General features: G+C 38.7%; 1 protein-coding gene across 2 annotated transcripts in view; it reads right to left on the reverse strand.

The window, feature by feature from the left end:
* Nucleotides 1-15629, reverse strand: part of LOC138052561 (solute carrier family 28 member 3-like) — a 31846-nt gene that overhangs the window by 1393 nt on the left and 14824 nt on the right. The window contains exons 1-10 of one of the 2 annotated variants that reach the window (XM_068899103.1): nt 11353-11608; nt 9501-9699; nt 6273-6444; nt 4644-4785; nt 3697-3888; nt 3243-3404; nt 2875-3131; nt 2336-2504; nt 1634-1813; nt 1118-1298 (exon numbers count right to left, since the gene is read on the reverse strand). In XM_068899103.1, coding sequence (XP_068755204.1) covers nt 1118-1298; nt 1634-1813; nt 2336-2504; nt 2875-3131; nt 3243-3404; nt 3697-3888; nt 4644-4785; nt 6273-6444; nt 9501-9699; nt 11353-11373 — 1675 coding nt within the window. In that variant the 5' untranslated portion in view covers nt 11374-11608. Of the gene's footprint in view, nt 1-1117; nt 1299-1633; nt 1814-2335; nt 2505-2874; nt 3132-3242; nt 3405-3696; nt 3889-4643; nt 4786-6272; nt 6445-9500; nt 9700-11352; nt 11609-15629 lie in introns of those variants that run through there. The other variant, XM_068899104.1, reaches the window with a different exon arrangement.

The following is a 15629-nucleotide window of genomic DNA, read 5'->3' on the forward strand; positions in this document are numbered from 1 at the left end:
TTGGTTTCACTTCTGATTGGTTGAAAAATTTATGCGAGAACTTTGAACCAATCACTGAGTGAAGTAATGAAAAAGCAATGCAATTCGCTTATTACTTTCGACACTCAATTGAAAACCGCTCTAATAGCTATCGCTAAGTGCCAACGAGACAGTCAATATAATACATAGTTTGCAGAATTTGTATGAGAGTTCCAAAACACTCCACAGTTACTGTAGTTGTATTTTTTTTTTTATTCGAAAGTGCTGAAACTCAACTTATCTTGTTAACAATAATACAATAACAATAGAAATTGCACACTTTGTATCTCCAATAACAATGTAAATGTCAATGTGTTTTGCAATAATATGGAAAGTACTGCTGTAATTTTTGAACGGCGGTAATTTTAACAGGAATATACAATAATTAAGTTGAATAAAATCAGTGCCATGTAAAAGAATCGCCAAAGCGTTTTCAGACTTTTCAGTGTGAAACATGTAATGGGGAATGAAACTATCTCGCACATGAAAGTTGTTTCACTTGTAGGATTTTTATTTTGCAAGATACAGCCATGAATTTGAAGTCAAATTGATCATTGAATTGTGTACTTTGCAGACAACATATTTCCTTTGAAAATTAAATTAAATTGTTCACAACTCATGATTACAAAACGAAAAACAAACTACTCTACTCGCGGGCCGAAGGCCGAAATTGACAACAGCAGCCGAGAAGAACACGTACGCCGGTTAGTTTTGAGCTCGTTCACTCGATCTGGAACACGATGGTTTGAAAAAGAACACTCAACGCAAGTGTACACAACGCAATGGTCAGGGAAGTGAGAAAAAATGCGTTTTCACTCAACCTCCGAACACAAAATCATCAATCATCTCGCGCGTCATTCAAGTTTGTCTAATGACACGAGAATTCTGTAAATTCCAATTTCTTCCCTCATAGATTAAAGGTTCTCAATCAACTTGCCTCAGGAGAATATTGCGCCAAGGCGAGGCAAAACGTGAGTGCGAGGCAATTTCTGTCCATGAGTCATTGCAAGGTTCACACCCTCACAGACTTGGGCTCGCGCTCTTTCAAGTAAACCACGTGTGCATTGTTATCTATGGACGAGAACAGGAATTTACTTACCTGCAATACTAGCAGTCATGAAACATGCGATGGTGGCTGCAAACAGGCTCCTTATAGCAAACCTCGCCATGTCCCCCCGCCGATTGGGAGCCATCGGTCCCAGACCTCCCAGAAGAACCCCAAGGCCAAGAAAATTCGTGAAGCCGCACAAAGCGTAAGTGGCAATGACCTCGGAACGACGCTGCAAAATTAAAAGGAAGTCAAGTAGAATAAGGTACAAAAGAAAGAGTAAAAGAATATTTGTCCTGAGTTAATATTATGCCTGTATATTTTAATTCTTGCTCCCAGATTGTTTGTCTAGGCTATCAGTAACAAGAACGAGTAGGAGCCTCGGTTGGAGTTGTGGGACTCAAGATATCCAGTCGTAGGTGTACAGCGTAGGGGACAGCGGGTACAACGCGTGATACCAACACCCAGAAATATTAAATCTCTAAGGCAAGTTTCAATTGAGGTTTGCGTTAAACTTTCTGTTCGTTTTTTGAATGTAACTTTCAGTCGAGTTCAAGTTTAACCTACCGATATAGTTGGTCCTCCATTCATTTCATTGCGATTTTTTATATACGGTCCCATCTCGATGTATGCTATAAACTCGTTGAGGAATGTTTTCACGCCCAAGAACCTGCCCACGTTTTGACAGTCTGCCCAGTCCACACCCATGAGAAATGCGAAAGGCATAAACACGTAAGAGCAGATTACCTAAAAGGAGGAGTGACAATAGTGAAATTAAAGGGAGTTTATTATACAATAAATAAAAAATATAATTAATGCATTTCACGTTCGGAAAATGTAATTTGCGATGATCAAGTGACTGCGCGATGGTGAGGCTGGTGTGGTGTTATAAGATGTTTGAGAACCGGTTCAGACTTTTGGCTGGAGATCGTTTAGTCTTCGTGTTGGCTCATTTTGCTGCACAAAAGTTATGTCTCTTAAATCAGCTTATAGCAAAGGTTTAAAGTTCAACGTTTTCATGTTAAACTCTTTCCTCAGGGTCGCGCGCTGCAGCAAAAGTTGTAAAATTAATTAAAGCAACTTGCTTTGGAATAACTTTGAATTCCTAAAATCGTTCTCCAAACCTCCTCCGATGGAGACTCTTTTTGATTGGCTAAAAAGAGTAACATGGATTTCAGTTCGGCGCGTCTTTTTTTACGCCTTTGCTAAGCTTTATTGACGTGCTAAAAACTGTATTATGGAAACGTCAATAACCGACAAAGAACTTGCCTGAAAGCTTAGCTCGGAATATCCAACCATGCTTCCCAAATAGGATAGAACTCCATTGAAAAAGGCGATAAAAGCAAAAAATGTTATAAGCATTGCGAGCACGTTCGCAACGAGAGGAATAGCGGTGCTTGCTCCTTTGGCTGCTGCTTCAATCACATTTCTTTCTACTCTGTAGAAATGAATAATTCAACACAGTCAGTAGATGTCTATTCCTTGATTCGCATGACTACAACAAAAGGCCAAATTGACGTGTACTCCGGATTTTAAATTGTGGCTAAGTCCGCGGCTGATGAGGCCTACCGAGGTCGAAATAGCTGAGAGCTGCCCACAATTCCACAAACCAAGTGTTATGGCTGTTCGTATTCATAAGAACAGACCACGAAGAAGGTGTCTATGTGTCACGAACAAAGCTGTCTAGGATAAGGTCTGTAAAATCGCGGGAAGTGACGTATTGTGAGGGTTAAAAACGACGAAAAACGAAAATAAATGAAAAGCGAAATTATTAATTCATTTAGTTATACTAAGCAACAAAAACTCACGGTGGCTCAAAATGTATAGTTTCTTGTGACATAGTTTCTGGTACTTCTGTTTCTGGACACATGATTTTCGAGACAGCCAAGGCGGCAGGAGCCGACATCACGGAGGCAGCGATTAAGTGCGAGGCCTGGATACCTACTCCCACGAACGCTGCAAGGATTCCTCCCGCCACAGTGGCCAGGCCTCCTGTCATGACCGCGTGAAGTTCGGATTGAGTGAGATTCGCAAGAAATGGTCGTATTAGCAAAGGTGCCTCAGTCTAAACGTAAAGTAAGCATATCTACGTCAGAAAATCGATCTCCGGAAGTACAGACATGCATCTGCTTTGGTAAGACATTAATTCACACGAATAACTTGCAAACCTCTTTACCTGGCCGACGAAAATATTTCCCGCGGCCGAGAGAGATTCGGCAGCAGAAGTTCCCATAGTAATCTGCATCAGCCAAGCGATCTTGGCGATGATCAGCGGCATTACCCCTAAGTAGTAGAGAACCGAGATAAAGGAACTGAAGAAAATGATGACCGTGAGAATCTGGAAAAGATTTAAAGTTAGTGGTCAAATGTTATTAAATGAATTTACACAATAAGTAACACACCTGTTCAAGGAATTTCAGAAGCGATGCTACTAATCTTATTTCAAAATGGCAGCCAGTTTACTGCTCTTTCTTTACATTCAAATATGAACTTCTTGTCTCTTAATTAAGCAAAGAGGAAAATCAAAAAACTGTTTTGAAAGGCGTGTTATACTTTAAATTCAAGAATTTTGCACCAGGGTTATTTTTGAAATTTAAAGTATGATGCTGTGAAAATCAATGTTCTGGTACCTTAAATGCGATATAATGGGTCGCGAAGTTGTCTCCAAAAACAAAAGCTGATCCGACATCTGTATACTCGAGAAATCTCGTTACTGTGTCACCGATAAATTTAAAGGCCTGGTATCCTTGCGACGTCCTGAGAATAATAAGAGCGAAAACCAGCTGCAATCCCAAACCCCATAGGACCGGGCGCCATTTTATCTGAAATTTGAAACAAACAAAAAGTTAGATTCATAATCAATCGTAAACAATACTAAGACTGGAGTGTATAACCATTATCGTGTATCCTGTGATGTGTAGAGGATTGGTAGTATTCTTTGTGAGTTCTTACATCCTCTTCCATTTTTGCGATCTAGCGGCGACTGTTGAACTTTTGTCGAACCATGGAATGAGTTGAATGACAACTTGGCCAGCACAAAAAGACGGATGAGGATTCGCTGAATTTTTTCACGGTCTCCGTCGAAGCGACGAAGAGCGTAGCCAAACGGAATCCAGTCTCTGTGCAAACAATATTACGATTGAGAGAGTCTCACTTTGCATAGCCGTAATGCAACCTTTCACAAAAATATGATGTATATGTATCGCAACAATGAAAACACCCGAGTTTTGGTCAGTCATGCTTTTATTCCACCAATAACTCCTAAGCACTTGCCTCAGTTCTTCTATATACGTTATTTCATGATCACTAACTGTACTTCGTGCTTTTTTAAACACACCCGCCTGGTATATTAGCTACGCCATGCTGATGAGGCCCAGAAAGACCGCGAAACAGCTGTCCATGGCTGCTAATTGACCGGGTCACACCGGGCCACACCGCGGGGTTGGTGTTAGCGTGTGTCACCTTGATGGTATTGTTGTTCACTTTAAAGGGCCTGGCAGATACCAAACAATACGAGTGAGATACAATGTGATCAGTTACGACAATGGTTGCATGTTGCTGAAAATGACGCACTCACTTTCCTCCGATGAATTGAGAACGCATAACTGATTCCCACATAAACTAGCATTCCCAGCAGTGATATAAATCTCTTGGGTTCCTTTGCTGTGTCCAAACCAAACCATAAACCTATCAAAGTCAACACCACTAGAAGAACAATCCTGAAAGCAAACATAAAGAATTCTGATTTTGAAAAAAATTTCCCGCAAGCGCTTGTTAGAAGAAAAAAATTGCATGCAGCACAAATGAAATAGAAAAAAAATTCTTGCACTGCTTCAAGCAAGGAAAAAAAAATGTTGCAAAGCTATATCATCATTCCTGGGGGGTTTTACAAAATCCCAGCAAAACTGCAACCATTCCGGATAATCTGTAAGACAGCGAGCCACTGTGGTTAGCCTATTAAAATAACACATTGATTGGCCTAAATAACACTCTGGTTAGCCTAAACGTCACACCGGTTGGCCTACAGTTAGCTTAGGTTACTTGCGGTTTGCCCTTATAATGGATAAGGGATTTCTTGCTTGCTTGGTTCACATGGCTCCAAGTCACAGGAGTCATGCAAGCTATTACGGTTAGCCTAGTTAGCACTGCAGTTAGCCTACAGTTCCTTAGGTAGCTTGCGGTTATTGGGATCAGGGATTTCTGGCTTGCTGGCTCGCACTGTATCCAAACTCGTTAGCTTATCACAAGCAGTAATGGAGGTAAATTTTTCTATTTGAAGAATCAAGTTTTATTAGACAAAGAAAAATAATTTGTTCATTTTTAATCTTTTCAATTGAAGCATTTTCATGTAATTACTTTCTATTGAAATGTAAGGTTTTTGCAATGTCTTATATAATGTAAGACAACATATAACAAATTAGACCATGATCAACTAACTTTAATTCTGCTTTCACATTTGTTTTGGAGATTTCAGTTCACTTTTAAATTGTAACTAATGATTCTATCAGTAATTACCATGCTATGAGAATTTCTGAACTGCTTTTTACTATTTTTAGCTATTTTTTAAAATTAAGAAGCTAAACATTTTCAAATCTACCTCTGGAGCATCACTTTATAACATGAGAATATTGTTATTAGGTAATATTAAATGATTCTGAAGAATGACGTTCCGAAGACATGTGGCTATACAACAATGATTTTGTACTGCTTACAACATTTTAAGGCTTTGCAGCTCCATGTTAGAACTATTACTGCAATAACCACAATGTAAATGTAAATACATTCTGTAAATGTAAACACGACACTGTTTTGAGGAAAAAAAATCCTGCAGAGAAATGAGGAGAGAAAAAAAATATCATGCAGAGCATTGCAGAGCATTTAGAAGGGAAAAAAATATCCTGCCCACCAGGTTGCTAGAAAAAAAAACTTGCTAACCAGAAATCACCCATCCCCCACCCCTCTCAAGAGTTACATGGTCGGCCCCTAAAACCCTACATACGAAATTTTTGTTTCAATTCCACTGGTTACACGTAAACTGCACGATTTGTGTCTAGCGTGCGACAGCAACGTAATGCTGAATTGTATACTTACCGAGATTCAGTTACTCGCTATACTGCGAGTGATTTGAATTTGCTGTGAGCATTTGGTTTTGATGTGAAAGTTGTGGGCCACCGTACTACTTTTCATATCACTCAAAGTAACTTACCATCTCAGATACCTCCATTTCTCTCGCAAAAGTGAAATAACAGGTAGACAACAAAGTTTGTAAATGGTTTCTCCAAAATAGTCTCGAAGAAACATATACGTCACACAAAACCAGAAGACCATAGTTACAGCGAAAAATCCAGTGACCTGATGGAAGCCGGAAACAGCGATGGCTACGAAAGGGATAAGAAGAAAACATCGTTACTTCTAGATATTTTAAGGGCCTCAGGTCTGAAATATATGATGGCGAGTTCACGAGAACGTCACTAAGACAACTTTGTTTAAGGAGCAAAACTGTGGGTTTGCATGCGTTTTTTTCCGGCTCACGTGCTCTCAAAACCTGCGACATGAAATGTCGAAATCTCGCGTCATTTAAATTACGAAATCACGTTTTCAAACTGTCAGTCTTTACTCCAGGTTAACTGACTCCTGCAAAAATTTCAGAACTCAGTATTAATGATTTTCTGACCGATTGTATACGTAATAGGTCTTAAAAGGGAAGTGAAACTACTCTTGCGGTGCAATAGTTGTTAAGGACGGTGCCTAATAATTCAAAAGTGTTTTTGCGCGGTTTACTGATATGCGGGAAAAGTAGATCTTAACAAGTGTTATTGAATATTGGGCGTAACCACGCATTTTTCAAATATAATTAATTAATCAACAATATTTGTAAAAAGCTTTAAATTACAAAGCTATGTATGGCGTTCTTTTCCAAATTGAAGCTTACTTATCTCTGAAAAATGCAAGGTTACCCCCAATTTTCTTTTTGGATTCCAAGAGCACTTGCTAAGTTCCACTTTCTCCGCATAGTTTTAAACCGCGCAAAAATATCCATGTCGTAATAAGCACCACTCATAGGAAATCCGAGTATCTCGAGATGGCCAGAACGTATGCGCAATAACAATAGTAGACACCGTCTTTAATTAAGGACGTTCGCGCGAAAATTTTTCAACATTGATTTTTTTCTGAAACTTTTACCACTGTAAGATGATGAGTTAGTTATGTCAGAAATGTAAAAAAAATGGGGGGTCACCGACTTCGTTTTGGAGAGAACATGCCCGGAAAAACACCCACAATATGACAAACTCGGGCTTCGTTAGCGAATAAGGCCAGTGTCTGTAAACCCAAAAATATTGCAATTCCATCTTTGAAGTGAAATGTTCTCTAGCAAACTTTGTTTAAGTGGACCCATCAAGTGAATTTAGTCAACTGGTGAGGTTCCTTAAAGATCAGGTTCGCGTTTAGCGACCACAGTTTCACGCGCCTTGCAGCCGCAAGATGGCAGGATTCGATGTCCCGTGAGCAGAAATCTTGAAATTTTTTTAACTTCCCACATTGATTTTTTGTTCATTTTTGGACAACGTGGAGATAATTGTAAATAAAATCCGTTTCTGGAATGAAAAATAGGGGTCACTGAACGTCCAAGACCGTTAACTTAAGGCAAAGCTATAGCAATGGCCTTTTGCCCTATCATTTCCTATTTTAGTACTTAGCGCGCGCGCTCGTGTATGACGTGGCGTGTGCATTTGCGTGCGCAGTAAGGATGCGCAGAAACAATTGGCGCGAACGTCCTTAAGTAGCTGGTGAGCAGGCTCCGCATTGCTTGATTCGGAGGTATTTGTTTCGATTTGCTCTCGAACACTGAGTTGCCTGTCGACGTATCCTGCGCGTTTGGATCACTCAATTCTCCGTCTCTTATCAGAGACTCAGTTTAACATCCAAAACAGCGATGTGAAAAGGGAAGTCACTGATTTAAATTTCGTATTCACCTTTTTCAAACCTTTTCGTCACTATTCCAGTTTGATTTCCAACAAACAGGCCCAACTACGTATTGACGAAATAAACTGGGTGGAACCGTGAAGAAACTAACAAATCAAATTGAAATTTGCAGTTTTGTGCTCAAGTTTATAAACCTTAACCCTAGATAGCCATCCGAGAAGCCACTGCCCAATATCCGATTCCCAATAAGAGGTTGAACACGGCAGCAAACCAAACTCAGTGAGTTTTTAGTGTCATGAATTCCACTGCACAACACGTACTGTACAAGATAACGGCAGCTAATGAGAATTCAGCCACGGATGGCGTCAGAAGTCATATTTTAACCTTTGTCCTTCATGCCAAATGACGTCGAATTGTTAGTAAGCAAATGAAATGCATGTAAAATGGTGACGAATGCAAAAGCTCATGACTCGTTCTGATGCTATTTCAATAGTTAACAATTAGGTGGATATGAGATGGTACATAGACAAAGAGGCGCGTACCACCGAGTTCGCTATAACAGTCTCATATTCAACAAGCGCGAATGGAATAATTGTTTCATTAAATTTTAATTGAATTCTGGACGCTTGGGCACTTGGTAATTAAAGCGAATCAGTTTCCAGCTTGCAACACTTACGTAGTCAGTTTCCATATTAGGTCATACGGTATATTTAACAATTATTCCACTTGCGCTTGTTGGATATGAGATGATAGATAGCCAAGGAGGCGCGTAGCGCCGAGTTGGCTATAATCAACTCATATCCAACAAGCGCGAGTGGAAATAATTGTTTTATTAAAAACGCCCCCAAAATATAGAAAACTAGATTACCATCAAAATAAAAAGGCCCAAAAAATCACGCATATGCTTGCCGTGTTTGTAGATCATGGTATAATGGCTCATAACCCATGATGGCTTGGCCAATCAAAACTCTCGAATTGCATTATCCAATGATCCAGTTTTTAATAATAGCTGATAACCGAGATCACAAAGCAAGTAACACAATATAGCCTGAATCCGAGGTCGAATTCGGAGTTTGAGTAGTCAATCACAGAGCACCTTCAACGCTATCCACTGTTTTAAAATATGCTAAATTGGCCGAAACGGAAAATACCATAATACTCTTTGCTTTTCCACCCAAGTTTTGAAAAAGGATTCTTTTTGTTTTCTCTTGGGACCAAGACCAAGACCAAGACCAAGGAAAAGACCGAGGAAGCAATGCTGCAATTTGGGTGGAAAAACAAACAGTATTTTGGTATTTTCCGCTCCGGCTAATAAAGTTATTGGGTAGACTTTCTTATACCGGACTAAAATGGCGGAGGACAAAAGAATCATTGTTATTCCGATTAGACCTTGCTAATTTGGTATTGTTATGTTAGCTTTGTTCTTTTGTTTTGTGGACATTAATTATTTCGTATCCGGTAAATGAAAGACCATCCAAGGTATCCGTGGGGTTTTTACAACTGACCTTACCTGCAATTGAGTAAATGAGCAAGACGAATGAAATCGTGACAACAACAATCTGAAATGAATAGTTGAGCCATAGTTCCTCAAGGGTTCTCAACCTTACGTTTCGTCTGCTTTGTTCAACGGAGGCAGCGCGTGGTCGTCCGTTCTCCACCATTTCCACTATATTTACACTTGTTGGGTTTATGCTGGAAGGAGCATTCACCTGAAATTAAGAAAGGTAAAAAAAACGGTAAGGATTTTGGGACTTACGAGTGGTAGATAAAATGTGGGAGGGGGATCGATCCCGTGGGGGTATGAGCCGTTGGCCTCTCAGAACCTCTTCCCTTTATTATATCCATTTTATGGCCAATTTTAGACCCTATCTTAGTCACTTTTGGGTAAATGTAATTTTAGCGACACCAACTTAGTCACTTTCTGTTTATGCATAAACCTTACATACAGCCTTTTAATTGTAATTTCAAAACGGAATGTAGCGCGACTTGTAAAGATTAAATCGATAGCGCTACAGTTCCTTCTGTAACAACTTTTTTTACCGCGAGTCTTTCCATTTTTAAATCCCACTAGCCAGAATTTTCTTACCCCCAAAATGCCAACAATTTGCGACCCCATTCTGGTAACTCTGTCGGGAACTCCCCCAGTATAGTCAATCTAGTCGTGAAAATGCATCGTCATCCAGCGGCACATCCCCATTAGTGCATTAAAAGGCTTATTTTGCAACAGAACAGGAACGTCAGTGGCGACGGCGCGCGCAGAAAAAATACCAATTAAAATTCAGAATAGAGTAGACTTCAATCTTTTCTTCTCTATTCTAAATTCTCATTGGTAGTTTTGCTGCGCGCGACGTCGCCACTGACGTTCCCGTTCTGTTGCTAAATAGGGAGCTTAAGCACGCACGTTTCTGAGACGCGGACGGCAACCGGAAGTGAGCTATTTTCACTTTTAACTTGCCCTCACACACCCACATTCACATTGCTGATTATCTTTTCTCCATTAGAGATGAGTAGTATAAAAAACTGAGAGACAACACGGTCCGGGCACGCGAAATGCTCTCTTCCGGTTGCCGTCCGTCTCTCAAAAACGCGGGTGCTTAAGCTCCCTAATAAGCCTAATAGGAAGTACAACCCCTGGGGGATCGGTTTATGAACTTCCGGTTTGTAAACTAAATTCCTGTTAATTACATCCTGCAGAATCCGAGAAAGTATTATTTTCCGTGGCTTCGATCTCTGAAAATTGTTCAGTCCATAACAGAGGTGTACGTAGAAACCGAATTTTGGTATATATTCGATATGAAATTGCTGATGGATACACTTACCAAGTCTGCCTTCTGTTCATGATTAAGGGCTTCACTGGCTCCATGATTAGAACATTCAAAAGCAAACGTAAAGTCTGTTTTTGATCAGAATAATCGTCTGAATTAAAGTTAAACTTCATCAACTGAACACCGTGAATACTTCAACCTAATCGGTTTACAATTTCGTTTCAGTGTTCGCAAGCAATAATTTGTACAAAATATGCGTCGTGGTTTGCAAGTGGTAATATTTGCATAAAGATTGCGAAACGACGAGTACAATTTTTGCATTTACTTGAGCAAGACAAGGCAAACTTGTCACAGAACTTTCGGCACCAAAAGACGATTTACTGGTATTTCATTATCGTGTATAGAGTTATTAGAAGTTCCTAACTGTTGTTGAATGTTTAATCTGATACTTTCAGTAAAAGTCATTAAGTCACAGCCCCAATTCCCGCTCTCTGTTATTTAGACACTTCGAATCTTAGAATTTTACGGTTAATAATTCCACATATTATTTAACACTTTTCCTAAATGCTATTTTACAAAAACCATGTTTATACCTACCGCGTTGTAACTGCCATCCATTGTGTGTAAAAATTTCGCAATGTTGAACAAGCTGTTGACATGTGTTTTGCTCGAGTGACAGGACAGTTCAGTTGTTAGTCTAAAATGTACCGACAAAAAAGATCATATTTTGCCTCAAAGTTTGCGCTTGAGTCTGTTGAGGTAATCGATGATTATGGCTGTCGACAACCGGTTTCCTTGATCGATTTGTAAAGAGATAACGAGGTTTAGTTATGTAAATGATAATGGTGACAGAGATACGCTTGGGTGGCGCTTAATTGATTCGAGGGCTTGAAGAACTCATTTGCAATTACTTTTGAAGAAATTGATTTGAGCCGCCTTAAGCCTCTCGTAAACGACGTTGGTAATCCACTCTTTTCTTTTTTTTATAAGAACGTCTAATTTTGGAGCTTAGGCTGAACGTTCTTATATATTTTTGCGATGAGAGGCTGAAAACGTTTTTTAACATCTTTAAACGTTCTTTTAACATCTTTAAACGTTCTTTTAACATCTTAAAAGATGTTTTTAAATGTACAAACTGAGATGTGTGTGTACCATGCAGTAAGAAAATCATTGTCATGTTATACAAAATATGCCCTTAAGTATTTGGGTTAATTTACATTTACTTACCTTGATTTTATGCTGTTTTTCAAAATACAAATACAAAAACGTTCTTAATCGACTCTCAACCTTTCTTCTCTCTTCTCTTCTCTTCTCTTCTCTTCAGCTGCCAAATATTAATTGCGCAAAGATTTACCAACACTATATTTTTTTGGGCTTTCCGTTGTTTAATACTGGGCATCTTAGCTTTCTTTTGTTGTTTTCTTTTTTCTGCTTGCATCTTTCATTTCTTGTTTTGTGTAGTTTGTGCGTGTGTGTGTAACCTAACCCTTTAATGTAATCGTTTATTAATAACCTAAGTAAGGCTTCCCTATCGTTTTAACCCTTTATGGTTATCTTGGGCAGCCTGTACTCTTTCCCTTTTTTAAAGGAATATATGTATATATTTTAATCATGTAAATTAATGTAGGGTACAAATAAAGGTGTTGTTCTTCTAAAATTATGGTTAATATCAGCCTTAACGTTTTAGCTTAAAAAAGGTTCTTATGAAAAAAAAGTATAATTGCCTTATTAAAGTGTGCTGTAGAAAGGAATGCTGAGTAAGAACAGTCTGACTTTTAATAATATCCAGGTTCTGGTACGTAACGTAATAAGTGAGATTGAGAGTTGTGCACTCGCACATAATCGCAGAGAGAATTCAGGGAAATCCGCGCGTTCTTTGAATCAGTATTCCAGTCCTGCTTTTTGATTACCATCCCAATCTCGTACCCAGAGTCCTCGGGCTTCTTGGTCAGCGGGTGGGCGCCCGGAGAGACTCTGGGATAATCGACTTGAACGACAGAGCGCAAAAACCGCTGATTGGCTAGAGAATAATGACGTAAAATGGCTTTTTTCGCGTAACTGCGCCTGCGCAAACTCTAAAGATTCGAAGTGATCGAGACAGTGATCGAAGTGGAGAATAACACTCTAGCATTCGTCAAATTTTGTGGAAAGTTAGCCGACTCATACCCTGGGTGCCAGAGGAATTTTTTTCAAGGTCGGAGAGAACACTCAGCGATTCCAAATCAACGCTCGAGGACACACGATTGATTACTTCGCAAGTCTGCATGTCAAGTAGCAATGCGTCCTCTTGTATCATTTTGTTGGTTTTGGCTACTGTGAATTTTCTTGACATTGGGTGTTGGTCTGCCCCCAGATTGTTTAAAAATCTTACAGAAACCAGCGAACTGGCAACGGAACTCTTCTTTGTTCTCGGGAACTACAGGAGCAACTTGGTCTTGATGGACGAAAGGTTTTTGCTTTTGAAAATAAGTTTGGCTGGCCGTTGTACGTTATTGAGAACTGTAACGCGGTCATACGTATAAAATCGTCCACTGGGTTTCTTGCTGCAGATGAACTGTGAGTGAACTTCAGCCACAAAGTTGAATTTTCTTAACACCTGGGATTTACAATTTCCACGTCACGTAACCTTGACTGTTAAATGCCATCGATCTGTGCGAGGTTTTTGTTGCTGTTCCTCGCAAATATTTTTGCAGAAACCATGATCAGTTGTGGAACAGCCCAGAAAAGTACATTACTGTAACAGAGTAACCTTATTGGCCAACTTTTTCACATTTATAATTGTAAGTTTGCAAAACGGCTACAAAAACATTTGTGCAGTAAATCTTTGGAAGCATGCAAACACTTCAGGTACATTATATAATAATAATAATAATAATAATAATAATAATAGTAATAAGCCTTACAGCTTTAGTTAGATGCGTACCCCTGACTGAAAATTCTTTAACACTAAAAATTAGTATGAACACCAAATAATAATTATTAACAATTATTATTCGCCGAAGGCAAGGTGAATATCGGTTAATAAAAACCGAGATGAAGTTGAGGTTTTTATTCACCAACATTCATAGAGTCTGAGGGAATATCGGAAACAATAATTTAAATTTGCCTGACAATAGAAGCAACTCAATTTCTTAGTACATGTAAATGATGCCATCATGCAAATCGCCTATTACATAGTTGATTATTTGAATAATACACATTTTCTTTAAAACAACTAATTTATTCGTCTGTCACCTCAACAAAACAGCTTGTGGCTATTTTGAAAAACCGCTTAGGTGATTATCACGTAAGAATAATCATCTCAATGACAACCAATCAGCGCAGAGAACTTTCAGTAATTATACTAATAAGCATATAATTCCTATAGCACAAGACAATAATGAACAATAATATTATTATAATTCCATGAGTGCATGTTGATATGAGATCAACCACTCAATTATATCCATTAATTATTGTTTTATTAAATTTTCATTTGATTCTTAACACTTGGACAAATTTAAAGCCAATCAGTTTCCAGCGTGGTAACACTTGACGCAATCAGTTTCCATGTTATGTCATACTGTATAAGAGCTGTTAACTGAGAGTGAGTGAACCAATCAGAAAGCTAAAAACACAGTATCGGTGGTTCAAAATTTCATAATGTAAGGTATTATCTTTCCCCTTGTACTTACACTGTCATTATTCACTTTCTGTGTAATGGTTTTATCATTTTTTTTGTTTGTTGGAAATGGTAGCCATACCTGATTTACGAAGAAACTGAGGTTGTGCAGTAGTACAGCAACCTACTTTTACTCTCTGCAGATTAGCTTTCTTGGTTCACGGAAAACCCTTTTCAATATTGTAAATACATTGTGGCATGGAAGATATTTTCAAACAGGTCTGGAGAATGTTCACCACCAAAATTTCCCATTTTGTCTGGATCATATAAGTTCTTTCCTCCTTTTGTTTAGTGGTTGACTAGTGACTTGTGAAATTGTATGGTGCACAAGAGAGCTAAATGCAGTGTCTCCTTTAGTTGTAAAACATATATTAAAGGAACACAAATAATATTGTCATTGTTGTTGAGTAATGTTAGGATTTAGTACTGCCAGTGGTATTACAAGTGTCTCTTTTGAGTGGATTCCCCAATTTTCTGCTAACTTGACCCAAACAGATATATATATAGGTGGAGAACAAATTCGGGAAAATGAAAGGAAAAAATACTAAACATACATCAGTTGATTATTACAATACACTATTTGTTTTGTTCAATATTATTTGCACTAGAAAGAAAATTAACGACCATAAGAATTAAGTCTGTGATAAGGAAAAGTTTGTTTTGACTAAAACCTATATTGGAAATTTAGGCATTGGGGGTGCTTTTTCACAGGGTTACATGTGCATGGTATTAATTTTTATGTCAGTCCAATATTTTTCTTGAAAACTGTGTTGTCTCTATAACTTTGTCCTTTTTTGTGAAGCATGACATTTTCTTCTCTCAATTCAACATTTGATTTGTGTTGCTGATCTTGTTTTTCCTGCAAAAGTGTGTTATGTTGAATAATAATTATATTTGTTGTATAACTGTTTTTGCCCCCAGCAGCGCATGCTCTCATTGGTTACTTCAAGGTCACATGACATCTAACGATAACACTTTTGCCGTTCAAAAGTCTCTGAGCGGGCACCAGTGCAAAATCTATGACGTCAGAGGGTAACAGTGCACTGTTGCCCGCAAATGTTGACTGACGACCACCGTTGCTGTTCCCATTGCATGCTTTCCTATTTGTGCTATGTAACAAATCACTTAATGACTGGTCTCTCAGGAAACAGTTCATTTTGTTTCCCTCGTCTGCGCCTCAGGGGAACATTGGAAATTTTTAGGGAAACAAAAT

Source organism: Montipora capricornis, chromosome 6, assembly GCF_036669925.1.
Source record: "Montipora capricornis isolate CH-2021 chromosome 6, ASM3666992v2, whole genome shotgun sequence".
Taxonomy (NCBI): domain Eukaryota; kingdom Metazoa; phylum Cnidaria; class Anthozoa; order Scleractinia; family Acroporidae; genus Montipora; species Montipora capricornis.